Source organism: Chaetomium strumarium (assembly GCF_033439665.1).
Source record: "Chaetomium strumarium strain CBS 333.67 chromosome Unknown B0T15scaffold_7, whole genome shotgun sequence".
In the NCBI taxonomy this organism is placed as follows: domain Eukaryota; kingdom Fungi; phylum Ascomycota; class Sordariomycetes; order Sordariales; family Chaetomiaceae; genus Chaetomium; species Chaetomium strumarium.
This window is the reverse complement of record NW_026944435.1, coordinates 1,187,733-1,212,137: the sequence shown is the minus strand read 5'-3', so window position 1 is coordinate 1,212,137 and position 24,405 is coordinate 1,187,733. Positions and strand designations below refer to the sequence as shown.

The 24,405-nt window shown below is 57.2% G+C and overlaps 6 protein-coding genes across 6 annotated transcripts; 4 read left to right on the top strand and 2 right to left on the bottom strand.

The window, feature by feature from the left end:
* Nucleotides 1-74: 74 nt before the first annotated feature.
* On the top strand, nucleotides 75-1,502 carry B0T15DRAFT_299655 (uncharacterized protein). The gene is made up of 5 exons (XM_062863797.1): nucleotides 75-447; nucleotides 513-626; nucleotides 679-780; nucleotides 832-1,202; nucleotides 1,263-1,502. Exons 1-4 carry the CDS (start codon nucleotides 261-263, stop codon nucleotides 1,149-1,151), a joined length of 723 nt encoding a protein of 240 aa, XP_062718064.1. The 5' UTR covers nucleotides 75-260; the 3' UTR covers nucleotides 1,152-1,202; nucleotides 1,263-1,502.
* A 76-nt stretch (nucleotides 1,503-1,578) lies between these two features.
* Nucleotides 1,579-3,062, bottom strand: B0T15DRAFT_514327 (uncharacterized protein; the record flags this gene model as incomplete). The annotated part of the gene is made up of 4 exons (XM_062868109.1): nucleotides 1,579-1,775; nucleotides 1,834-2,546; nucleotides 2,746-2,824; nucleotides 3,032-3,062. The coding sequence occupies 4 exons, from the start codon at nucleotides 3,060-3,062 to the stop codon at nucleotides 1,579-1,581; spliced, it is 1,020 nt and encodes a 339-aa protein (XP_062718063.1).
* A 169-nt stretch (nucleotides 3,063-3,231) lies between these two features.
* On the top strand, nucleotides 3,232-4,637 carry B0T15DRAFT_299658 (uncharacterized protein). The gene is made up of 3 exons (XM_062863798.1): nucleotides 3,232-3,554; nucleotides 3,610-3,679; nucleotides 3,763-4,637. The coding sequence occupies exons 1-3, from the start codon at nucleotides 3,428-3,430 to the stop codon at nucleotides 4,529-4,531; spliced, it is 966 nt and encodes a 321-aa protein (XP_062718062.1). The 5' UTR covers nucleotides 3,232-3,427; the 3' UTR covers nucleotides 4,532-4,637.
* A 3,453-nt stretch (nucleotides 4,638-8,090) lies between these two features.
* On the top strand, nucleotides 8,091-19,209 carry B0T15DRAFT_496751 (mitochondrial protein from FMP27-domain-containing protein; the record flags this gene model as incomplete). The annotated part of the gene is made up of 2 exons (XM_062867203.1): nucleotides 8,091-17,307; nucleotides 18,038-19,209. The coding sequence occupies 2 exons, from the start codon at nucleotides 8,091-8,093 to the stop codon at nucleotides 19,207-19,209; spliced, it is 10,389 nt and encodes a 3,462-aa protein (XP_062718061.1).
* Nucleotides 19,210-19,349: 140 nt separating this feature from the next.
* On the bottom strand, nucleotides 19,350-21,785 carry B0T15DRAFT_542517 (glutamyl-tRNA synthetase-like protein). The gene is made up of 6 exons (XM_062869927.1): nucleotides 21,360-21,785; nucleotides 21,232-21,304; nucleotides 21,139-21,176; nucleotides 20,695-21,081; nucleotides 20,376-20,630; nucleotides 19,350-20,306 (listed from the first exon to the last, which is right to left on the bottom strand). The coding sequence occupies exons 1-6, from the start codon at nucleotides 21,666-21,668 to the stop codon at nucleotides 19,473-19,475; spliced, it is 1,896 nt and encodes a 631-aa protein (XP_062718060.1). The 5' UTR covers nucleotides 21,669-21,785; the 3' UTR covers nucleotides 19,350-19,472.
* A 950-nt stretch (nucleotides 21,786-22,735) lies between these two features.
* B0T15DRAFT_403599 (uncharacterized protein) lies at nucleotides 22,736-24,202 on the top strand (the record flags this gene model as incomplete). The annotated part of the gene is made up of 4 exons (XM_062865213.1): nucleotides 22,736-22,763; nucleotides 22,849-22,907; nucleotides 22,973-24,046; nucleotides 24,113-24,202. The coding sequence occupies 4 exons, from the start codon at nucleotides 22,736-22,738 to the stop codon at nucleotides 24,200-24,202; spliced, it is 1,251 nt and encodes a 416-aa protein (XP_062718059.1).
* Nucleotides 24,203-24,405: the final 203 nt, after the last annotated feature.

The window sequence follows — 24,405 nt, the reverse complement described above, 5'->3', positions numbered from 1 at the left end:
GGGCACTAAGCTCGAAACGGGCTAGCCCATCCTCATGGGGAAGCAGCGCTCTGCATTCTGCCATTCCCAGATCGCAAGCTTCACACATCGAGGTGCACTCCGAAGGAGTTGAACCTGAACCTTCTACACTGTGCCGTCCGTCCTCCGAAAATCACCGGGCAGCCCTAATTCAGCTTGTCTTTGAAGCACATCATTACAAGAGGACCTTCCAACACATAGCAACTTTATAGACGGGTTGGGAATTGCCTTTTCTCTACACAATGAAGCGCATAGTCCTTCCTGTTACAGCCAGCGAGAACCATGAGAAGAGTCAGACCCAGACGTCTACACCTGCATCATCCATAGAAGAAGCTCCAAAGGGAAAGCCTCTGCCACGGCAGAGACAGTCACTTCCGCCAGAGTTCATGGAGATTGCCGTCCCTTCCCTCCAAATTGGTGCAGTTGCTGGTATGGTGCTTCTTCCGCCCGAGAGCCAGTGTACGTGCGTGTTCTCAGCCTCTGACATGTTCCAGGTGCATGTGGTCTGTTTACAGGAGCTGCTGCCGGTATCATCCGGTCTGCACCCCCAATACTCTTCTCGGTCGTCGCGGGAGGACAGTGGTTTACCTTGGCTTCTAGCTATTATGGTGAGTTTTAGCCACCGCCTCGGTTTTGCGATATGACGCTCATAGATCCCAGCGGCTAGGCAGGTTGGGCTGAAATACTACTGGACCGGCGAGGACAAGGTAAAGGCTAGCACCGTGGCGGGTGGTGTTGCCGGAACTGTGGCTGGCATGCTCAGTGAGTGCCCGCAAGTCCATCAGTGTCCATTCTTCACTGACAATGTCCCAGGGGGGCCGAGAAACATCCTTCCAGGAGCTCTGATGTTCTCGCTGTATGGAGCAGGAGGTCAAGTCTTCGCCAACTGGTGGGCTGCGAGGGCTCCTACTAACTCTCATGGCGGGTTTTGGTCGAAATACAACCCCATCACTAGACTGTCTGACCAAGATTACGAGAAGATCCTCGAGGAACAGCTGCTTCGGGTAGAAGCCGACATAGCCATCACTGACGACCGCATCAAGGAGCTTGTCGAGTCCGAAAGCCAGACCAAAGAGCAAGAGACTACGCAAGTAGAGAGGCGCAACCAGGCACTTCCTGGTAAGGAGTGCTAGCATCCTCAGTACCAGGTTAAAGGACAGACGAACGTCATCCGATAATCACTAGTATGTCCCATAGTCTGCGCCCACGTGCTATTGCAGCTATCCTCTAACCTCCCGTTCTAGTATCTTGGAAAAGATCGCGGCCCCCATGCGTTCAGGGTTCGTCGACCCCCTGATGGCCCTGCCATCTCCACAATGCCCATCTTTCTCACATCCTCATGGCCGTCCGCAATTACTCGGTCAGAGCAGTCATCAGGGCCAAGGAGAACTTGCTACGCAAGGTCGGTCCTGGGTTTCACCATTCCAGGATCATCTCGCCGGTCTACCTGTGACCGCTGCCGATTGTTCACTGGCAGATGGATCTGCCACTAGTCTGCCTGTCTAGAGGCCCCATCCGTGGTTAGTCGCGAAACAGCCGATTTGACCGGCTTATTTGTCTTCACAACGGACCAGCGAACTGTCTCTCCTCTCCTGACCAGCCAACTCTCGGCCAACCCTGGGGCATCGTGGAATACTTCGGCAAGACATATCGGCCATCGCATTGATTTTCGTCGCATCTCAAATCGCACAGCCCGTATAGCTTGCAGTAGCACTCGGCTGCTGAGGGGCAGAACACAGCTTCTTTGCCGAAGATTACTAGACGGCACAAATCGTCAGCGGAGAACCAAGGGAAGATGGACCGTGCCGAACTCACTGTGCCACAAATATTCGAAGACTCTCCCGCTCAAGTCGTCCGTAAGCGGCGTCTCTAGCAGCCACTTCCGCCAGCGGATATAGTCCTCCCTCGGCCGGCTGTGGATGGCCTCGCGTGACACCGCAAATTGCGAGCAGCAACTGACGCCGATCTGCTGAGGTACTTCTACACCGGGCATGAGTTCCTCGAACGCAGGCTTGTAGATCTCCTTTGTTGTGAGCGGACGGCCAGAGCTGGAAGTGCCATTGCCGAGCTCCCAGTCAGTGGCTACGTCACTGTGCGGTCTGATCTCAGCAGGACAACCGAGGATCCAGACACAGCGCAAGTTGACGTAGCCTGAGGCTTGGACATAGTCCAGCTGAAGGTTGCGGAGAGTTGCCAGACCGTCGTAATCCGGGTCGTCGTTGTGCCAGGCGAAGCGGGAGGCGTGCACAAATATGGTTGTCTGGGCGATGGCCTCGTAGCTGTCGACGATGTGGCTCAGATAAACCATGGCCTCGCGGCCTTTGTTGCGGGGAACCGTGATGGGGGCCGAGGGGTCGTCTACGATATAGATGCGGCGCGACCAGCCCGGCAGGTAGCGATGGACCCATGAAGTGTCCTCGTTCTTGAGACTCGCTACGACGATCTCGACCGGGGGAGGTTGTACGAAGGGGGTATCAACAGAGGGGATCCAACCCCATTGGAGGTGGAATTGGAGGACGAGAAGCCAACTGCAGACCAGCAGTATAACAATGGGAAGCAAGAGAATGATGTGGGAAGCCGGCCCCCTTATCCTAGAGTGCATCAACATCATCACAAATACATTAGAGGAAGACAGAAACAGAAGGGAGAAAACGACAAGCTAGACAATTTGAAAGTAATCGGAACCAAGCACAAGACGAGGAAAGCCAGATCGCCCGCACTCATAACCTGAACAAACTCTCCTGAGGTCTTCGGGTTCGGCCATCATCGAGCGGCACGGCACGGTGGTCGCTGGTCATGGCCAAACCTGCTACCAACTCTAGGTGCGGTCGCTTATTCCAGACCAACCACATCTTGAGACCTTCTGGCGCATCAACATGAAAGTAAGGTAGGGGCAGTGTCTTGCTGTCGAGGGGCGGGCGCGAGATACAAGCATCAAGTTAACGGTTAGAACCAAACGGTCGGGACCAAAACGCCATCGCGATTCGCTATGTGCGTGCCTGCAAGAACATACCATCAACCTCGGCGCCTATGCAAAACTCCATAATTCATAACTATGCGCTCGCTAAATCTCTTTGCTCATCATTCGTCTCTCAACTAGCATATTACACAGTGCTAGACTGTTGTCTATGGCTTTGATGCATTGCTGCAGGAACTCGCGATGGCTCACCAGCGTTGGCAAGGCTGGCTGACCGGTGTTGTTGGCCTCGAACAACATTCGCGGCAGCGTTCCGCAGGCTTATATCTCTGGTGTCGGCATCATGGCCTCTGCCGCCGTCCTATGCCCTTCGTAGGTTGCTGTTGATCGCTCGAAATACCATTTACCTCTGGTTTCGGCCCCATCAGGTTCCCGAACGGAGCATTAAATTACTACGTGACGTGCAAGGGCAGCGGGCACTCGATACTTGTGATGCCTCCGGATCCTAATCTGCGGCATGAAGATGCATTCTCCCTCCTGTATGGGAGAGACGAGTGCTCTGACGCCTTCGGCCCCATCGCAAGCAATGCGCTCTGCAGCCCGGGCAAAACGCTCTGCTGTAAGTTCCTCCGGGTTGGAGTACCCTCTGAAATGCCCTCACTCACGGGCGCTAGGCGTACGACGAGGCCAGGAGTTCCCGTCTTGCCAGCAATACCTAGGGAAAGGCTGGTGCTGCACTGGCGGGTTCGTTCTCTCTTCCAACCCCCCATTCAACTTCTGGTTACTAGTAATCATCATCATGCTCACCTGGCCCCCCTTCCGAACAGCAACGCCACCGACAACTGCTACATCGACCAGCCATCCGCCTGCGAGGAACCCAACTCGGTGCCCTGCACCAACCTCGCCGAGGGCACCACCGAGGCGTGCTGTCCGCGCCTGACGAGCTGCAGCCCAGAGTTCCCGGCGCACGAAGTGGTGCGTTGCAACATCCAGCATGGAGATCTCCAGCGGGCGGCCCAGGCGGGGGTTACATCGTCGGCGTCGGTCGGGCTCAGCTCGGCAACGAGTACGTCGACGACGCCCGAGGAGAGCACCACGACGGCACTGGCGTCTTCAACTACCGCCATGGCTAGTACCACTGGTACTACTAGTAGTGCCAATGCCACCAATGTCGCTCAGACGTCGCTTCCCCCGGATGGCGATTCCCGCGAAGCTTCGTCGTCGGCACCGCCGCCGGCGGGTCTAATCGGGGGTACTGCGGTGGGAGCGACGCTAGGTTTTGTTTTAGTCGTGTTGTTGGGGTACCTCGTGTTGCGGAAACGGTCGAAGAAGAGAAGGCTTCAGCAGCAAGGCGGCTACCCTCAGCTTCCTCCGCCTCCTCCTGCTGCTGCTGCGGTTGACTCTTCCAGTTATTCTCACTATCATCCTCCGCCGGTCTTCCCTGGACAAGCCCAGGGGTATCCGGATTATGCGCAGATGAAGGGAGAAATCGGTAATGCGTATCAATGTGGTCTTTGGAGCGGGCCGGCAGAGCTTGAGGTCAAATATGCGGCGGCAAATAATGAGCCTGTTGAGTTGTGGGCAAGTGGGAGATGAGGTCTGTTGCAGTGAGGGTTGTTAGTAGTAATAGTACTTAGTAGTGCCTAGGTGTTTTGGCAGGGTTCGTCGGCTGTACCTATTGAGCGCAGAGTCTGTACGGTAGTGTGCGTGCGCACAACAGTTGTTTGCATGTAATCATATGTACAGAATACATCCCTCGATTCGAGCTCCATTATTGAAACTTGAATCGATGCTCTCGTTGACTTTCATTACACAAGGGTGAGTTCAGGAGGGACCCAGACATGTGGTGCTCCCCTGGGCACTCCCGTTTTCGGCGTTCTTAATTCCGAGCCCTGAGTCCATGTCTCGAAATGCTGCTGTGGGAGGAAACCACCAAGTCGTCTTGGCATTGCATTTGACGGCACAGGTGAGAACAACAAAGGCCGGGCAGGTAGAACAATGGCCGGGCAGCCAAACCGCCCAACAGAGCCATACAATACATGATAAAGCCATAGATATGCCCAAATAAGGCCGTCCAATTGTCATGAACTAACCTGCAGAGGCCGGTGGGGGCCGACCTGCATGGTCGACGGGCGGCGCCCGCGTCCAATCATTACAAGCCGGGAAGGACCAATGAGGATTGGAGAGATTGGGAACAATGCCAAGAACGATTGTTCCCAAGGAACAACGCCAAGGAACGTTGTTCCAGATGGAACAACGAAAACAACAATTGTTCCAAATGTTCCGGACATCTAGGTATGGGGATACCTAGGGGAGGAAGCTGTATATAGACCTACCATTCTGTCACTCATTCAGATAGCTAGCTTCCTCAGTGAGCAATTACAAGCAAAAGTTCTATCTATTGTGCAGACATTGCGGCAAGCATTGTTGTGAACCTTTTGGCTTCACCGAGACCTACAGTCCGACCAGCAGATACCTTCGACCGGCGAACCCTTTCAGAGGCAGGACTGCCTGTGGTTTCGTCACAGCACATGACTAAGCAATAGCCTGTGCCATGGTACGGTGGGTTCCACCGTCACAGTAATCTTGGTACGAAGATACCTAAGGGAGGAAGCTAGCTATCTGAATAAGTGACAGAATGGTAGAACTATATACAGCTTCCTCCCTTAGGTATCTCCGTACCTGGATCACCAGCGATCACCTCGGCCCGGTGATCGTGAGTGAGCCGCTCACCGAGATCACTAGTCCCCGATTGATCTTGGTGATCCTGCCGTCCCTGCCGGCTATTGGCTCGGGGTTCCGGGGTCGCGCCCCACCCAGCCGCCATATATAGTTAGTTCATGACACGAACCCTTTTAGAGGTAGGACTACCTGAGGTTTCATCATATTAATAGTATTGTCTTAATGCTAGGGATAATAGAAGTTAGTAAACTATACTGTCTCTATTTATATATATATTGTCACGGTTAGTATGGGTGTCGGTCTAAGTGGGGTCGAACTCACGAGCTCTCTAATTGACGGCTGTTGTGGAGCACCGGTCACATGACCCACAAATCAGGAATATCTTCGTGTAATGTTCTGAGCCACTGACTTAGAACTTCTCTTTCCTTTCCTCAACCTTAGATTTACGAAATAGAATGACAACAACAGCCGGCTTGACCCTATTTAATTGCATTTAGTCATCACATATATATATATATATAATACTAATTATATAATATATTAGGAGCTTATAAATATTACGGTTAATAGAGGTGTTATTCTGACTAGTAGTTAAACCTTTAACTTCTTTAGTAGAACAGATAAAGTAGGATATAAGTTATATAATCTATAAATAAGAAAATATCTTTATATAATTCTAAGTCGGCTATTTAGAACTTTTTTTCTTTCTTTTCTTTAGGCTTAGTTTAATGGAATTGAGTGTCACAAATAGCCAGCTTAATGTTACGAACCAACCATATAACCCGACCTGGTGGGGCCATGCAGGCGATAGGGTTACCAATCAGAGAGCACAAAGCAGCAGGGTGCCCCGCATGGATGCTGATGGACGACGGCGAGCGCGGGCGTCTACAGGAAATAGCTAGTATATAGTCACTCGTTCTGGAGGACTTTGGGAGTTCTCCAGTGAACAATACAAACAGTAGAGTAGCCCTACCTTACTGTGCAGACATTGCAAATAGCATTGTTGTGAACCTTTTGGCTTCACCGAGACCTACAGTCCGACCAGCAGTACCTTCGACCGGCGAACCCTTTCAGAGGCAGGACTGTCACGAACCAACCATATAGCAAGACCCGGTGGGGCACGACGGAAACAGGCAGAACCAATCAGCAGGGGTAAAAGCCGCAGGCGGCCGCATAAGGACGACCTGGGTAGCTCAGGGTCGCCGGCGAGCGAGAGCGATCATGATAGACTTGGGTAGCCGCCTACCCAAGGCGATCGAGGGTAGACCACGGTAGCCGTCGAACGACGGCGAGCCAACAGGACCGGCTAGGTATATAGTCATTCGTTATGGAGGACTCTGGGAGTTCTCCAGTGAGCAATTACAAGCAATAGCCCATACCTATTGTGCAGACATTGCGGCAAGCATTGTTGTGAACCTTTTGGCTTCACCGAGACCTACAGTCCGACCAGCAGTTACCTTCGACCGGCGAACCCTTTCAGAGGCAGGACTGCCTGTGGTTTCGTCACAAGGACTGCCTGAGGTTTCGTCACACTTAACCCTATTGAATGTATCATACCGTCATAGGAGCCTAGGCACCTAGGAGCTTAGAAAAGGGGTAGCTGGCAAATGCGGCTTACTAAGGAACACAGTATGTACAATGGCATTGCGATAGATGCATCAACTATTGGGCGGTTTGGCTGCCCGGCCATTGTTCTACCTGCCCGGCCTTTGTTGTTCTCACCTGTGCCGTCAAATGCAATGCCAAGACGACTTGGTGGTTTCCTCCCACAGTGGGGTAGCACCACTTGTCCGTCTGCACCTGTAGCTTGCTTCACAAGTTAGCCGGCCCCGAGCGTCCACGGAAATGAACAACGATACCTTACCTTAAGCTCTGTATATATTCATTCCGTACCTATTTTATCTTCATTGCTCTTAAACACCGTCAATTTGGACGACGTCGTCTGGAAGTGGGGTCTAGAAGCTCTGCCCGGGGTTTCGCGCTGATGTGCACAAGAGGCTAATAACCTGGGTTGGATTGGCATGTTTCGGTGGGGGTTCATCTCAGAGACTCCATCCCATCTCGAATTGGATCCAGCTGTTCATCAATTTCCTTGGCATGGATGCTTGCACTTCACTCCCTCCCTTTCTCGTCCATACCTCGACAACGCCAAACCCTTCGACAACCGGTCGCACTTGCGTTTAGTGCCCCGTTTCCGAGACCGTTTGCAGCGGCCCATTTTTGCGCCGCAGTGTTGGAGGACTCGGAACGAACACACTAGGGACTACGGCGCAGCGTTGCAGCAACGGAACCTGACCTGAACGAACGGATCTGAGGATGGTTTTGCTCAGCATGTCACGCGAGTAAACACGAAAGGCCGGGCCGTACATCTGGCTCTACCCCCGTAGCCCGGTCTAGTCGAGGATTGGAGGGCGGGTTCGCTACGCGACGAACGAGCGCTCCGCCGGTACCTGTCGCCCCATGCGCGGTCGAAATGGCCCTCCTTAACCCGACCTTCATCTTCGGCATTCTAGTCCTCCTTTACCTGTCGTCGTTCGTTCTGTTCGCTGTCCTCCGCATACTTACGGGGATATCCATTCAGCGCATTGGCTACTTCTCGCTCCGGCGGCTCGCCTACACGCCGCGCGATGGCATACGCATCGAGATCAGGGGCCTGGGCCTCAACGTCCACCGGCCCACCTTCGCCCAGCCGACGTGGTTGAGTATTGTGGTGGACGAGTTTGCCGTCACGATAGATATTGGAGAGCTGGAGAAGTCTAAGGCTGAGGGGCTCGCATCCGCGGACGGGGACTCCGACTCCGACGTTGCCGAGCTAGATCCCAAACCGACGACCCCCAGAACGCCACAGACGCCGAGGCCTGTCCGCCGCGAGATCGACCCGGATGAGCGGAGCAAGACATGGAAACGGTTGACGAGGCTGAAGGAGCGCATCAAGCGCCTTCACCGGAGCGTCGACTGGCTCCGGATGGTGGACGTGGTGGCTACCAACTCAACTGTGAGCATCGCGGGAGTGGGCAACATGCAGATGGGCAGCTTGACTGTTGCGGTGGACACACGGCGCAAGATGGTGGATCGCGCTCGTTTCTTCCTGCAGGGAAAGGCGGAGAAGGGACGGCACAACGAGCAAGCCGAATGGATCATGACGCTCCGCAGTGTGCTATTCAGTACGGAAGGCGGGGAGGCCCTAGAGGTCCTGGATAGCGCTACCTTGAACATCCACGGGTACCTGTACGAAGCGCTTGATGGCCTTCGCGACACGGCCATCGCCCTCAAGCTCGGCCGCCTCCATATCCCCTACGACGATGTGCGCCATAGCCTCGACCAATACAAAAAGATCAGATCCCAGATCGGGCAAGGCTATGCCCAGCCTGAGCCCGTCGATGACGTTGTTGACCGTGTGTTCCAGGAGCTTGACGTTCCGGGCAGCACCAACCGCGAGTTGATGCAGACAGTGTCCGATTCGAAGGAGCTTGTCAGCTCGGTTCTCAAAGGCATCAAAGAAGTCCAGTTTGCCGTCAGCTACGTTGGGCTCACCAAGAAGATCGACCGCGTCAGGCCCGCGGGTTCCCCGATGCTTCTCACTGCTTCCATGAAAGAAGTAGGCATTGATCTCCACCGACTAGATCCGAAGTCGGCTGCGCATAGGATGTACTTCCCCTCCAAGGATATCGCCCACGAGGCATTGGTTGCCGCACTGTCCATTTCGATCGGCCTCGATGATGGACACGGCAGACCCGAGCGCATCATGTACATCCCCATGGCGACCACGACTGCCAAGACCACACTTCCGTCGAAGACGGTAGAGCTGACGGATGAGGGCACGGCTGAGCAGCGGAATGCGAACATCCTCTTTGCCAACTCTGTCGTGACATCTCCGTCGGTCGACCTTGACCCGCGGCATCTCCCTCTCCTTCTGGCGATGCTGCAACGGAATCCCAAACCGGCAAAGGCGCGCCCGCAACAACAGCGCCACATGCTCATCTCGCGACTCCTCCCCAAAGCGAACATCAAATTCTCCATGCATGAGCCGGTCTTAAGGATTGCGCTTCCGCCTGTTCAGTCGTCGGCAGATCCCGACGAGTTTGACCTTATTATCTCCTCCATATCCGCTGTGTCCTTGGACATGGAGTCCTTCCATTCAACGGTTGAGGCACTGCATTATTCACTGGCTGCGACCATGAGAGTCCAAACGCACAATCTGTACTACCAAACCTCCGCGGGGAGCCGATTCGACCTCCTCGAGACGGAGAATTTCGATCTGAAAGTGCAGCTCAACGCGTCGCCAGACGTCCACGTCGTTGCCACTGGCAATCTGGAAACCTTCACGCTGAGGATGGTTCGGGAGGAGATCCGTGACGGCCTGCGCCAGATCGTACGCCAGCTGCGGCTCAATGTCGAGCCAGACAAACGCGCCGTCTCCAGAACGCCCAAACATTCCAACTTCCTGCGCGCGTTGCCCGCTTGGCTCCTTCATTTCCAACTGCAGTGTTCAGACTGCAGCATCGAGGTTGCGGGCGTGGACAAGGATATCTCGGAGGACTCGAAAGGTGTTGCCATCCAGCTGGAATCATGGTCAGCGGAGTACCGTGCCCAGCGACTGGAAGGGCTGCAGCGACGGCCCTCTCGACGGAGAGCTAGCAGTCGTGGCATGATGTCTCCCGAAAGCGAGATTCTGAAGGCTATTCCAGCGTCCCCCAGGAAGAAATACCACCACGAGGGCGACGGTCGCCGCATATCCCTGCACGCCCGCGGCTTCGAGGTCTTCATGGTCGAGTCGGCAGAGAAGTGGGAATTCGAGCCCTTCATAAACGTGCCCAAGTTTGAAGTTGCGTTGTCCACGCTGAGCGACCACCAGGGCCCGGTGTTTCACATCTACTCGCACATCAGGACTCTTCTTGTCCAGTACTCCCTGTACCGCCACTATGCCGTGGGCGTGGCCGTATCGAGTCTGCGAAAGGCTTTCATGAGGACCAGCAGGGAGCGGCCGGAGCCACCGGAGCCACCAATGACTCCGCCCATGTCGCCGCAGAGACGGGTAGTCGGTCACCTATCGCCGCCTCCGGCCGGCGTGGTTCCCGATATTTCCTTGAACGACGTCGACTCCTGGTGGCCCACGCCCGAGCTGGTCGCTGTCGACGTCCGGGCCACGCTCATCCAGGTCAAGGCCGACTTGCCTTCGGAACCGCCCGTGATGCTCCACATCTACAACATGGAGGCCGGGCGCCATCGATGGTCGGCCCCGTTCCTGCAGGCGAAACTGACCCGTCTGTATGCCGAAGCTCCCAGAATGCGCAGGGTCTGGGCTCGGATCGTCAGCGTCAAGAACCTCCGAGTGGACTACCGCGAGTCACGGCACAAGCTCACCGGCGGGGGTCTGCGCGAGGACCGCATGTTTGATGTCGTCTCGGAGAGCATCCGGTTGGCCGTGCCTCACGAGATGGTGATCTACAAGATTACGGATAACTTTGTCACCACGCTCAAGTCTGTCCAACAGCTCCACCACCGGTTCAAGACCGGCACAAACGAGTATATTCTCGATAAAGGACCGGAAGGTCCCAAGAACGTGCCAAAAGTCTCCTTCCGCACTAAGAGTTTCCTGTTCGAGCTGGAAGACGGCGCGTTCGAATGGAAGCTGGGGGTCATCTACCGCGCCGGCCTGGTCGAGATGATGCAGCGCCAGGCGCGTGAGGAGGCTTTCCGTGTCAAGGTCAAGAAGATCCACGAAGAAGAAGCGAGGAAAGGGCTAGCTAAGAAGATGCGCGCTCGGTCGGCGGCGCCGCAAGGCGGGCCTCCCAGTCCCGGTGCGTCCCATGCCAGAAGCCGCAGCGCCGATCGCCAACGGCGGTCCGCCAGTGTGGGACACAAGCGCGGCCGGGCACCGAGGTACGATCCGGAGGCCGGTGCGCAAGCAATCAGCGGAAGCGCTCGCGTCTCCATCGCCGAGGCAAGGCACAAGCTGAACGTGCACAATGCTCGGAGCTGGAAGCAACGCATCGATCAGCAGTATGACATGTCCAGGAATGCAACCAAAGACATCCGCTCGCATTTCTGGGGTGCCGACGAAATCCCCGAGGACTTGGACGACAACGAGAAGATCCTAGAGGTTCCACAGCGGCCCGCGCTCATGGCAGCGCTCATCAACGACCTACATATCGTCGTCGACAAACCATCCTTTCCGATGAAGGAGCTTCCAAACTTCCTGCACAAGGTCGGAAAGGGCATGCCGAGGGACATGAAGTACGCGCTTCTCGTCCCTATGAGCCTCCAAGTGAACCTGGGAGAAGCGAGAATCACCCTCAGGGATTACCCGTTGCCGTTCTTGCATGTCCCGGCGACGAAGTCTGACCAGTCCGTTCGGCTTCCGGCCCTTGCTATGACAACGGACTTTGTTATCGCGGAGGAATACCGCGGCCAAGAATCTACCCGCAAGATCAGGGTCCCGATCGTGCCGCCACGCAACCCAGATCCGATTGCGTCCAACGAGGGGAGCTTTGCGGTCGATGTGCGCAGGACGATCGGGCCGGTCAAGACCTTCTCGGACATGAGCATCGACATCCACACGGCCAACCCGACGCGGATCACATGGGGCCCGTCGTACCAGCCCGCGATCCAAGACATGATGATGGCCATCGAGTCCATGACGAAGCCGCAGCTTGATCCTTCCGAGAGGGTCGGCTTCTGGGACAAGATCCGGCTCAACTTCCACTCCCGCATCAGAGTGGCTTGGCGGGGCGACGGCGATGTCCACTTGGCATTGAAGGGCAGCAGAGACCCGTACCAGATCACGGGCAACGGTGCAGGGTTCCTCATGTGCTTCCGGAACGACGTGAGGTGGAGCATTAACACGGTGGACGACCCCAAGCGCTTCATGATTATTGACAGCGGCGAGTACGTCCTGGCGGTCCCGGATTACAGCCATCAGGTCCACGAGGCACGCCGTCAACATGGCGAGGACGAGAGCATCACGAGCGACTCCAGCCTACAGCCGTCCCGCGCCTCCTTCAAAAAGGTGGTCGTGAAACTCTCGGGCAAAGTGCAGTGGCTGGCCGGCCTCGTCTTTGAGCGGGCGCTTGAGCACGGCAATAGGAGCTTCGAGTTCAAGCCGCACTACGAGGTCGTGCTCAAGTCTCCGGCTCATGCTCATGCTCAACCGCAGGGCAGCATTCCGTATGACGCCTTCCGCGGGTTCCGCAGCCAGCACATCCATCTGTCAGTCGCCGTCCGGGCCCCGGTTGACCGGGAGTGGTCGGGGTCCATCACCGAGCCGTCGCGCAGCTACAACACCGTCCACCTCACTCCCCGCTTCTTCACCCACTTCTACGCCTGGTGGTCTCTCTTCTCCGGGCCGCTCTCTCTCCCGATCCGGCAAGGGTCTCTCTGGCCGGGCCGGGAGAAGAACAGCAAGAAGTTCGGGCGGCATCTCGCTACCATCAAATACAACCTCATGCTCGCGCCTTTGTTCCTCAGCCACATATACAAGCACAAAGATGCCGAGGACTACTCCGAGAATGCTGTTTCGGCGACGGGTATCAAGGTCCGGCTTGACAGCTTCATCCTCGACCTGCACCAGCGGCGCGAAGAGTTCAACACCCGAGACCGTGGCCGCAAGACGCAGACCAGGACGAGCGGCATGAAGATCCACGCCGGGCAGCTCGATCTCGTGTCCGCAGACATCCGCGCTGTCTCAGCCAGCATCCGAGCAGCCACAACAGCAGATGCCATGCTGAGACAGTCCCTCTCAACCTTCATCACGGACCAGGAAGGGGACGGCACGGACCTGTCTCGCTTCACGATACCCGACAACGATCTGACGTGGATCGACATGGACGACTTCGTGGAGCTGGATTGGATCCTGCCGACCGAGCCGAACCCGGACACGAAGATCCTGCCGCTGGCCTTCGCCCCGCGCATCACGTATTTCCGCCAGACGGACATCAACGGCGTGATCGACGGCGATCCAGACCGGACCAGCCCCTTCGGCAACGAGCCAACCCACTTCTGCGTCATGAGCCAGGACGACGACCCCAGGAGGGTGCAGGCCCAGCTCATCCGTCGGCGGCTGGAACAGCTAGACGAGCAGATGGAGACGCACAAGCGGAACCTAGGCCAGATTGAACTGCAGCTCATCCGCGAAGACCTCGCCGGCGAAGACTCGGACCTCAGAACCGAGTTCGAGCTCCTAACCCGCCACACCGGGGTCCTCAACGGGAAGAAGGGATTCCTGCAGGGCATGCTGGACGAGATGACGCCGCGCTCTCCCTCGGATAGCCACGACGGCCGAGAGCCTACAGGCTATGATGAAGCATCTCGCGCGTCACGGTCCGCTCAGAGCATCCAGGGATGCATGACTACGCCTGCCGCTGCCGAGTTCGCGAGCGACTTCAAAAACCGGTTTGTGGTCCACAATCTGCAGCTGAAATGGAACAACACGCTCAGGAACATCATCCTGCGCTACATCCACCAGGTCGGCCAGCGCCGGGGTTTTATGTACTACCTGTCGCGGCCGGCAGTCAAGTTCATCATGGATCTGGTGGACGAGCAGACCAAGTCCAAAGCAGGGAAAGGCGGCAGCTTGAATGCCACAACCCCCGGCGCCAGCAGCAGCAGCAGCACCACCGCCGACGCGAACGGGTCGGACCACACCAGCGGCAAGGACATTGAGGATCGGATCCGCAGGATCCTGCAGGACAGCAAGAAGTTCGCAAGCTCCGACGACCCGGACGGCGCGCATCCGTGCATGGCCGACCTGTCGAGCGGGATTGCCGATGAGTTCACGACGCAGGACAGCTACCACGTCCGCCTGATCGCGCCGCAGATCCAGCTGCAGAGCGACAAGAACAAGAAGCACGTGGTCCTCATGACGTCCAAGGGCATGGAGCTCAAGGTCGTCCAGGTTCTCGACAAGAGCCGGATGTCGGATAACGTCAGCGGCCTTGTCCAGCGGCGCTTCCTCGTCAACATGGACAGCACGCAGTTCTTCGTCACGCACCAGAAGTGGTTCTCGACGCAGCTGGTGTCCATGTATTCCGGCAACCGGTACGGCACCCCGTCGGGCTCGTCGTGGCCGCCCTGGGTTCCGATGGAGGTCATGTTCGACTTCAACTCCGACCCCTTCGGCTTCAAGCGCGTCGTGCAGAAGACGTCAGCCCTGCTCCGCTACGACAAGTTCAACACGCTGCGTCTCAAGTACAACGACGACGTCAACACTAGCGAGGCCGCGGGGGCCGCCGTGCAGGACACCAACACCACTGAGAGCCGGACGGACAACATCTGGGTCGAGTTCCCACAGGCCCACGCCCTGTGCAATTCGTCGCAGTACTACGCCATCTACGTCATCGTCCTCGACCTCCTGATGTACAGCGAGCCGCTGGAGAAGACGCGGAACGAGAGGCTCGAGAAGATCATGCTCGCCTCTGACTTCAGCGACCTGAGGGGCGTCCCCGAGATGGTCATCAGGCTCCAGGAGCGCGTCCGGCAGCTCGAGGAGATCAAGTTGCACTTCCAGATCCACTCCCGGCAGCTGGACAAGAAGGGCTGGAAAGACCGGCTGGTGCTGGAGCGTGATCTGGCGGCGTGCGAGGACGAGCTGTTCTTCATGATGAAGGCCATCACCTCGTCGCAGCGGAAGTTCGACAACACCACGAGCAGTGCCCTCCTCAAGTGGAGCCTCATGGCCAAGGACATTGTGTGGCAGCTGATCCGGGACAACAATGAGCCCCTCGTCGAGCTGCAGCTCAAGGACGTCGAGTACGACCGGATCGACAATTCGGACGGATCGCACATCAACCTCGTCCAGGTCGGCAAGATCCTCGGTCTCAACCTGCTTCCGGACGCCATCTACCCGGTGATGGTGGCGCCCTACGTCGAGGGCGACCGCGGCGGGTTTGACCCGGCCTCGCAGCCGATGATCCGGGTGTACTGGAACATGCTCGAGGCCATTGCCGGCATTCCCGTCATGGACCACGTCGAGGTGACGCTCTTCCCGCTCAAGATCCAGCTCGAGCGCGAGATCGGAAAGAAGCTCTTCGAGTACATCTTCCCGGGCACCGACGGGGGCAAAGTGGCCGACGGCAAGAACGACTCGCCGTTCATGATCAAGCAATCCCCGCCAGGGGAGGAGGACGACGAGGACGACAGCGAGTCCTTGGAGGAATCGATCCGTCTCGGAACGGCCGACCAGGACCCAGAGCATCTCGGGGTGCCATTCGCCACGCGAGCCGGGTCTCTCGAGCTCCGTCTGCGGCCAACCCTGACCTCCGACCCGGACGCAGCAGCGTCTATCCAGCACAAGGCGCTGAGCGTTCACTCGGGCGAAGGCACGTCCTTCCGGCTCTTCCGATCGGGCACGGGATTCAAGTCCATGGCCAAGAAGCGGTCCTATGACTCGCTGCGCGTGAACACGCCGCGGCCTGGTATCGGCAGGACGTCGACCGGGTTGTCGTCCAAGGACACCGCCTCCGTGAACAGCGAGGCCAAACAAGGATCGCGTTTCAGACTGCGGCGCGGGCACGGCGAGGGCGAGAAGGCCAAGCATTCCGACGACCTCTCCAAGATGATGGACCGCGCGTCCAACTACATGACTTTCGCCTACATCAAGATGCCCTCGGTCGTGCTCTGCCTGAGCTACAAGGGCAAAGGCGACCGCAACTTCGAGGACGTGCACGACTTCGTCTTCCGCCTGCCGACCATCGAGTACCGCAACAAGACGTGGTCCAACCTGGACCTCGCCCTGGCGCTCAAGAGCCGCGTCATCAAGGCCCTGATCAGCCACACGGGCGCCATCATCGGCAACAAGTTCTCCAAGCACCGCCCCAACACCGCCCAGCAGTCCAAGCTGCGCGAGCTCGCCACCAGCTCCGTCCTCCTCGCTAGTACGACAGCCGGCGCGGATTCGCCGCGCGACAACAACAGCAGCAACTACAACAACTACAGCACCAGCGGCGACGACTCGTCTTCGCTCTACGGCAACTCGCCCGTCGACTTCTCCCGCTCTCCGCCCCAGTCCATCCGCCGCTCCAACACGTCCTCCATCCCCCTCCCGCCGCACCGCCCCAGCAGCAGGGCCTCCAGCGTCGCGTCGTCCATGCGCTCCCAACGCTCCGGCGCCAGCCACGTCACGGTCCAGACACAGGCTTCGGGTGCGGTGCCCAGTTTCCTGATGCCGCCTTCTACGGCTACCTCGTCGTCGTCGTCGTCTGAGAACAAGACTAGCGGCGGTGGTGGCGGTGGTGGGTTTGGCAATCTGCTCAGGCCGACCTCGAGTGGCGGCTGGTCTCGGCCATGGAGCAGCGGCGGCGAGACGAGCAGGCCGGGTAGCAGCGGCGGCGGCCTGAGCACGTCGTCGCCGCGGCGGTCGAATACGAGTATTTATACCGGTAACAATAATCATAATCATCATCATCCTCATCCTCATCCTCATCCTCATCATCAGGATGTGGAGGTGGGTGTCACTACGACTATCAGCAGTACTACTAGTAGTAGTAGTCCGGAGCGGAAGCGGATTGTGGGGATAGGCAGGGCCGGGTTCAGAGAGAAGATCAATGCGCTGGCGAGTCGGTTGGGCGCGAGGGAGAATACCGCTGTGCAGCGGGCTGGTGCTGCTGGTGGTGGTGGTGGTGGTAATATTGGTGAGAACGAGGAGGAGGACGACGACGAAGAGGAGGGCTATGGCACGCTGAGGAGGATAACTAGTAATCGGTCGGCGAGGTGAGAGATGCCACGCACGCACCTGGATTGGTGGTGATGGTATATACTTTTTCTTTTTTTCTCCATTTTTCCCCCTCTGAATCATATATGTTTCGGCACAGCACTTACGGATAGAAAGGAGGGGCGATATCCTAGAGATGGGGGGAGGCAACAGTTATCCCTTGTCATCGCATTTTCTGGAGTACATCGGGGGAGTTTCGATTTTTGGCTCAGGCTGCTTGCTGTAGCTGACTAGCGAATACACAAAAGGTGTAGCTGACTGCATACCTGTAGGTCTTGATATAAACATATTCGCACATATTCATGCACATTCACCTAGAATATCTAGTTCTCGGCCGTCATTGCGGTTCATTTTGCTCTATTCCATGTGAACCAGACTTTGGGGCACTGATTGATCTAAGGATGTAACTTGAACTGCTGCTGCTTGGTAACCCTGCCAGTGGCAATCCTGGCACCTTGACGGCAGGGTTGTTATCTTATCGGAGCTCACCAGGCGCCAGGCGGCAGCCCCTCCATCGACTTCTCGACAATCCAATGCCCTTTCATTCTACACCAAAGCTCCCAACGTCGGTCAGTTCATTTTCAAGCAGGTCTCAGCAACAGTTGTGGAACTGCACGGGAACAATGGGTAAACAGTTCTATTTTTCTCCATTCTAAGGGTACAGCGGGCAATACAAAGGACACCACAGCTAACACGCAATGCGTTCTCTTTAGAGCTCCCTCTAACCGACAAGCTGGTCGACCGCCAGCGCGATGCGCTCTTCAACTACACAGCGGATAGCCAAGTCGAGATCAACAGGGCCCGGCCGTGGATGACCGACCCCCACTACTTCAAAACTGTCCGCATCTCCCCGGTCGCGCTCATCAAGATGGTCATGCACGCCCGCTCCGGCGGGTCGCTCGAGGTGATGGGCATCATGCAGGGCTACCTGGACGGCACGGCCCTGGTCGTCACCGACGCCTTCCGCCTACCCGTCGAGGGCACCGAGACCCGCGTCAACGCGCAGGCCGAGGCCGACGAGTACCTGATCCAGTACCTCGAAAGCTGCCGCGCCGAGTCCCGTCAGGAGAACGTCGTCGGCTGGTATCACTCGCACCCGGGCTACGGCTGCTGGCTCTCGGGCATCGACGTCGAGACCCAGAAGCTGCAGCAGAAACAGGGGCCTATGGTCGCCGTCGTCATCGACCCGGACCGCACGGTCTCTGCCAACAAGGTCGAGATCGGCGCCTTCCGCACGTACCCGGACGATTACCAACCCCCTGCTTCTTCTTCCACCACTACTACTACAAATACTACGCACGGCGGAGGCGGAGGCGGAAGCCAAAGCCAGAGCGTGCCCCTGGCCAAGGTGGAAGACTTTGGCGCCCACGCGAGCAAGTACTACGCGCTCGAGGTCGAGCACTACCGCAGCTCACTCGACGGCAAGCTGCTCGAGCTGCTGTGGAACAAGTACTGGGTGCAGACGCTAGCCCAGAACCCGCTGCTGAGCAACCGCGACTATGCCAGCAGCCGCATGTGCGACGTCGCCCAGCGCGTGCTGGACGCCGCCGCGGGCGTGTCGCGGTCCGGCGGGAAAGCCGCGTCTTCGGCGGCTGCCGTGGCGGCTTTGATGGATGGTGTTACTGGTGGTGGTGGTCACGGCGGTCATGGTGGTAGTAGTAGTAGTAGTGGGTTGAGGGTCCATGGGGATGGTGGTGGTGGTGGTGGTGGTGGGAGGGGAGGAGGAGGTGCAGCTGGTGGTGGTGTTGGTAGTCTGAAGGCAGCAGCGGGTGATCAGGTCATCGAGAAGCTTGTGCAGGATGTTGGGCAGATTGCGGCTAAGGAGAGGGCTGGGCTGATGGCGGCGGAGGTGAAGGCGCAGATATTCAGTAGTGTTAGTTCCTAACGGGAACGAGAGGGGTAAGGGGTTTGAGTTTGAGGCCCGGGAGAAAAAAAAAGAAAAGAAAAGTCATACGGATACGAACTGATGAATCGTGGAATACCTAATTAGATGGGGCACAAGGCGGCGCTCTGGGAGACACGGAATGCTTCCTTGGCGTTGGTATTGTACATGCATTGTACATGCGTCTAGTCTAACAGAACTCCTTGTTTTACACTGTTTTACACACTCCCAGAGAGGGAACCACGGCTTAAGGGCTGCTTTTGCTCCTAGATCTGACCACTCTCTAGGCCGCCGACGGAGGCAGCGCTTTGCGTAGCGGCTGTCCCATCCACCTGCGCAGCCAATCCCTCGGCAACAAGCTTCGCAGCCTCGAGTCTCCTGAGCGTCTCCTCCCTGCCCAGTATCTCCATGATGGGCGGGATGGGCGGGCCCTTCTGCATGCCCTGCAGCGCCCACCGGATGGTCTTGTACACGAGCGATCGCACATCAAGTGCTTCGTCCGCGCGGCCGAACCGTCGTTCCCACTCCTTCTTGTCCCCCTGGGTCATCTCCGACAGGAGCTTGCCCAGAACATCGCGGTTCCAGTCGCTCTCGTCCACGGCGCGGATCTTCTCCGTCATGCACGCTAACGCTTCGCCCACCTTGCCGGGCTCGTTGCGCGGGATGACGGGCTCGACGGGGCCCTTTTCTCGGAGGATGATCTCGAGCACGCGTTCCGGAATCTCCCAGAAAAAGTACCTTAGCTTGGACACGCTGCGTTCGATGCGTTCTTTCGGGGTTTCGGGCCCGGGCGCCAAGAAGCCCAGCGTGTCTACCAGGTCCTTGTGGAAACGCTCCTCTAGGAGGTGGATGGTGGGAAGCTGTCTGCCGATGTATGCCGTTTCGATGCCGCCGGGGGCCATCGTGAGGCCCTCATCCTTGGCCTTCTCGACGGCATCGATCTGGGCTTTGATGGGGTCGACGATACAGGCTTTGATGAGAGGCCCGGCAGAGGTCTGGTCTTCGCCTTCTCGTACGAGGCGCTCGACATGCTTGCCTTGCAGGAAGGGTATCTTCGACGTGGGTACTACGATGTCGCCCTTGCTGAATTTGAGCGAGAACTAGGAGAAGCGGTTTAGGTGCTGAAAAAAGGAACAGGAGCTCGGCAGAAACGGGAATGTACGACTCACGTTGTCGACCATGTCCTGCAGGGTCATGATATCGCTTCCCCCTTTGCCACGGGAGCCCAGCAAGACGGTGAAGTTTAGGAGGGCGGAGGGGAGAAAGAGCTGCTCTCGGTACCAGGCGATGTTGGCCGAGTTGTCCCGTTTGCTCAGCTTCTGCCGTTTCTCGTCCACAAGCAGGCCGAGGTGGGCGAACTGAGGCGGCTCCCATCCGAACGCGTTGTACAGGTCGACGTGTTTCGGAGTCGAAATGAGCCATTCCTGAACAAGACGGGGCATGGAGTCAGCTGGGGTTACGTAGAGTAAGACATCTTCTTCGACTCACAGCTCCCCGGACGACGTGGGTGATCTTCATATGACGGTCGTCAACGACATTGGCAAAGTGATACGTCGGGAAACCGTCACGCTTTATGATAACGTAGTCGTCCTCGGGGTATTTGTTTTGGAAGCGCCTGTAGACGATGTCCTTGACCAATGGCGGTGCCTCGGAGCTCTTGAACCGGATGGCGAACGGCTCTCCGTTATGGGCACGCTCATCCGACTCATCAAGCGAGAGATTCCGGCATGTGCCCGGATAAAGGGTCGGTTGCCCGGACTCGTGGGCCGTCCTTTTGTGCTGCTCCAGCTCCTCGGGCGAGCAGAAGCACCTATACGCCTTACCTTCGCGAAGGAGCTCATCGGCGTGCTCTTTGTACAGAGGCAGCCTTTCCGACTGGTATCGGTCAGCTCGCGAGGCTCATGGCCGTCTTCGGGCTAAGACAGTGCTTACTTGTCTATAAGGACCATATGGCCCCTCGCGATCAGGGCCTTGCCAGAGTTGTGAGCATTGTGTCGAGTCGGAGTCCGTCGACTCGGGACTCACCTTCATCCCATGACAGTCCGACCCATCTCAGGTCCTGATACAGCTTCTCTTCCGCATCTGCTACGCGGCGAGTCTACTGCTGGATGAGCAATGGACGGGGCTTAGAGCTCTACATGTCTTGGTCTCACCTGGTCTGTGTCTTCGATGCGCAAGACAAACCGACCACCCGTGGCCCTGGCCAAGAGGTAGTTGAACAGGGCCGTTCGCAAAGACCCTAGATGCAGGTACCCTGTTGGTGAAGGTGCGAAGCGGGTACGACATGACGCCCCTGGCAGCTTGAACCTGTCCCCCGGCTTCGGCAACTGCTTGTTGGCGAGACGGGGACTGCACGAAGAGAATGATAAGCGCTGCCTGAAAGCAAAAGCACCATGTTGCGCACGAGCAGAATGCAGCCGCCTGTGGAGGACACTCCTGCTTCTCGGGGCAATCTTCTCCATTTCCCCGGCAGCAACGGCGTGGAGTGCAGAGCAGAGCGAGGTCAAACCCGTCAAATGCTCCCGTCCGTCCGTATCACCAACTGACCGTTTCCTAGGAAGAGTGGGCGCTCTTGGACGGAGCCAATGGAAATGACAATCGTCTCTCGGTCATGTGACTGCTACCTCGTCAACTCTGCCTGCTACTGCACATAATGTAAACTCAATAAGGCGCTCTACAACAACTGAAACAGGCCCGGTATAAGCATTCTACGACACATCTATTTGGGTAACGCTAATGGAACTCTGATGGGCGAGTTCGACCCATCAGTCGACCGGTTTACTGAGTGTTGCCGTCAGATCTGATCGGTGGGCTGCCAGCCTGCCACCGGCTCGGTATGTACATGTACAGTACTTGCCTTGATAGGAAATAGCGTGGGGCTTACTGATAAGAGATCGCGGTGATGAAGAACGCATACCTGCCTTGAGTCTTTTGAGATGGAATGAACAGGGAATGAAGTTCATCACGAACGCAATTGGAGTCCGGGCGTATGAGCGTGAATCCTTTCAAGCACAACACGTGGCATGTCGGTTGGAAAGAGAGCGATTCTGGTTCAACCACCTACCAGGCAGACAAGTGAATAATCAGTAACCTCGCCTGAAAGGCTTCGGAAACCATCACTACGGAACGCTCGAGTTACCAGGCACAACCCAGGGCCTTACTTCCAACTTTCTCCCTTCTTTGGCTGGTCTGAACAATTGTCGCTTCTCAAAGAACTACAGTACCTAACAATAGTGTGAGACCCTGCCGCGCCTGCTATATAGATCCCACCCTCTTTCAGTTGTGATCGCCAAAAGTCTTAGCGAGTGCTGTAACAACCCCTGTCACCTACTCCGTAGCGCATTTCTTTTTACGTGGGGCACCGCCTCTTGCAACTTCAAGCTGGGTAAATTTTCCCAACCCCAAGCGCTCCTCTGGCAAACCATCCAACAACCAAGACCATTTGCGCGCTGCCCAACGTTCTCGAATTCGCAACCGCCGACTTCCCTAGTTTCGAAATCATCTGATAAATTCCGGCGAACAAGCAAAGATGGATGGCGAGGACGTTGATCTCTACGGTACGACGCCACAGCCTTTCCATCCAGTCGGGCGGTATCGGTCCGCACCGACCTCCAAAGCTAACGTCCTGTCGATGATATACAGCCCTCCTTGGCGTAGACAAATCCGCCAGCCCGAACGACATCAAGAAAGCTTATCGGAAGGTGAACTTCGCCTCTCAAGCCGGCCTTCGGGCGATCATTAGGATTCAATACTGACGTCAGACCAGTTGGCACTTATACACCATCCCGACAAGGTCCCTGAGGACCAACGTCCTGAGGCGGAGGCCAAGTTCAAGGCGATCACGCAGGCCTACGAGATTCTCCGCGATGAGGACAAGCGCCACCTCTACGACACACACGGCATGGCTGCCTTCGACCCTTCACGCGGCGGACCCGGAGGCGCCGAAGTCGACCTGAATGACATCTTATCGCAAATGTTCGGCATGAACATGGGCGGCATGCCCGGCGGTGGGCCCAGGCGTCCAAGACGCAGCCCTGACGAGGAACAGCCGTATAAGGTCACCCTAGAGGAGCTTTACAAGGGCAAGACTGTCAAGTTCGCCGCCCAGAAGCAGGTCATCTGTGGTCAGTGTCAAGGCAGCGGTGCCAAGGAGAAGGTCAAGCCCAACCAGTGCGACCGATGCCGGGGCATTGGGCGTCAAGAAGCGTTCCGACAGATTGGTCCCGGTCTCGTCCGTAAGGAAGTCATCCCCTGCGACCACTGCCAGGGATCTGGCATGTACTACAAGGAGAAAGACCGCTGCAAGAAATGCAAGGGCAAACGCACAGTCAGGGAGACCAAGGCGCTAGAGCTCTACATCCCCCGCGGGTCCATGCAGGGTGAACGGATCGTGCTCGAGGGGGAGGCCGATCAGCTGCCGGACATGACACCGGGCGACCTGATCTTCCACCTCGTCGAGGAGCCACACGAGCGTTTCACTCGCATCGGCCACGATCTGTCAGCCGATCTTCACGTCACCCTCGCCGAAGCCCTGTGCGGCTTCTCACGCGTCGTCTTGAAGCACCTCGACGGCAGGGGGATCCATATCGACCACCCGCGCGGCAAGATTCTCCGCCCCGGTGACGTGCTCAAGGTTCCGGGTGAGGGTATGCCCTTGAAGAGGGGAGAGGTGAAGGGCGACCTGTACCTCGTCGTCAAGGTCGACTTCCCCGAGGATGGCTGGCTGTCAAACGACAGCGACTATGAGGCCCTGCAGAAGCTGCTTCCTCCTCCCGCGGAACCTATCAAGGCCGACGAGGTGGATGACGTCCAATACGAGGAGAACGCAGACATCGAGCAGGTGAGTCTTGCTGGCAGGTCCGCATCATGGGCATGGAATAAGTAATGCTAACAAACTTCCTCGAAGATGGGTGCTCACCAAGGTGACCCTCGCTACGGCGGTGAATGGGAGGACGAGGACGACGACGAAGGAGGTCCGCAGTGCGCTACCCAGTGATGGCAGAGAGTACGGGCAAAATGTACTTTCGCAACCAGCACAACGTCGCCTGAGCGGACGGGCCATGACTAGCGGAGGAAACGAGTATGTTTGCAGGCTCAGCAAGGCCGAGGATAAGTCCCGGCTCAGAGCCTCCGCTACAGTCCGGCAGGCCGGACTGGCGAGCTCTTGTGCACCAAAAGTCGTTGATGCGCTACAGCCGC

What these genes read in the sequence shown, in the direction of transcription:
- B0T15DRAFT_299655 (XM_062863797.1), top strand. Translation starts at nt 261, where the DNA reads ATGAAGCGCATAGTCCTTCCTGTTACAGCCAGCGAGAACCATGAGAAG. An exon ending in CTTGGCTTCTAGCTATTATG is followed by an intron (nt 627 to 678) that starts GTGAGTTTTAGC and finishes CATAGATCCCAG; the next exon opens with CGGCTAGGCAGGTTGGGCTG. An exon ending in AACTGTGGCTGGCATGCTCA is followed by an intron (nt 781 to 831) that starts GTGAGTGCCCGC and finishes ACAATGTCCCAG; the next exon opens with GGGGGCCGAGAAACATCCTT.
- B0T15DRAFT_299658 (XM_062863798.1), top strand. Translation starts at nt 3,428, where the DNA reads ATGCCTCCGGATCCTAATCTGCGGCATGAAGATGCATTCTCCCTCCTG. An exon ending in CCCGGGCAAAACGCTCTGCT is followed by an intron (nt 3,555 to 3,609) that starts GTAAGTTCCTCC and finishes CACGGGCGCTAG; the next exon opens with GCGTACGACGAGGCCAGGAG. An exon ending in GGCTGGTGCTGCACTGGCGG is followed by an intron (nt 3,680 to 3,762) that starts GTTCGTTCTCTC and finishes CCTTCCGAACAG; the next exon opens with CAACGCCACCGACAACTGCT.
- B0T15DRAFT_542517 (XM_062869927.1), bottom strand. Translation starts at nt 21,668, where the DNA reads ATGGAGAAGATTGCCCCGAGAAGCAGGAGTGTCCTCCACAGGCGGCTG. An exon ending in GCATCGAAGACACAGACCAG is followed by an intron (nt 21,305 to 21,359) that starts GTGAGACCAAGA and finishes ATCCAGCAGTAG; the next exon opens with ACTCGCCGCGTAGCAGATGC. An exon ending in CATATGGTCCTTATAGACAA is followed by an intron (nt 21,082 to 21,138) that starts GTAAGCACTGTC and finishes GACCGATACCAG; the next exon opens with TCGGAAAGGCTGCCTCTGTA.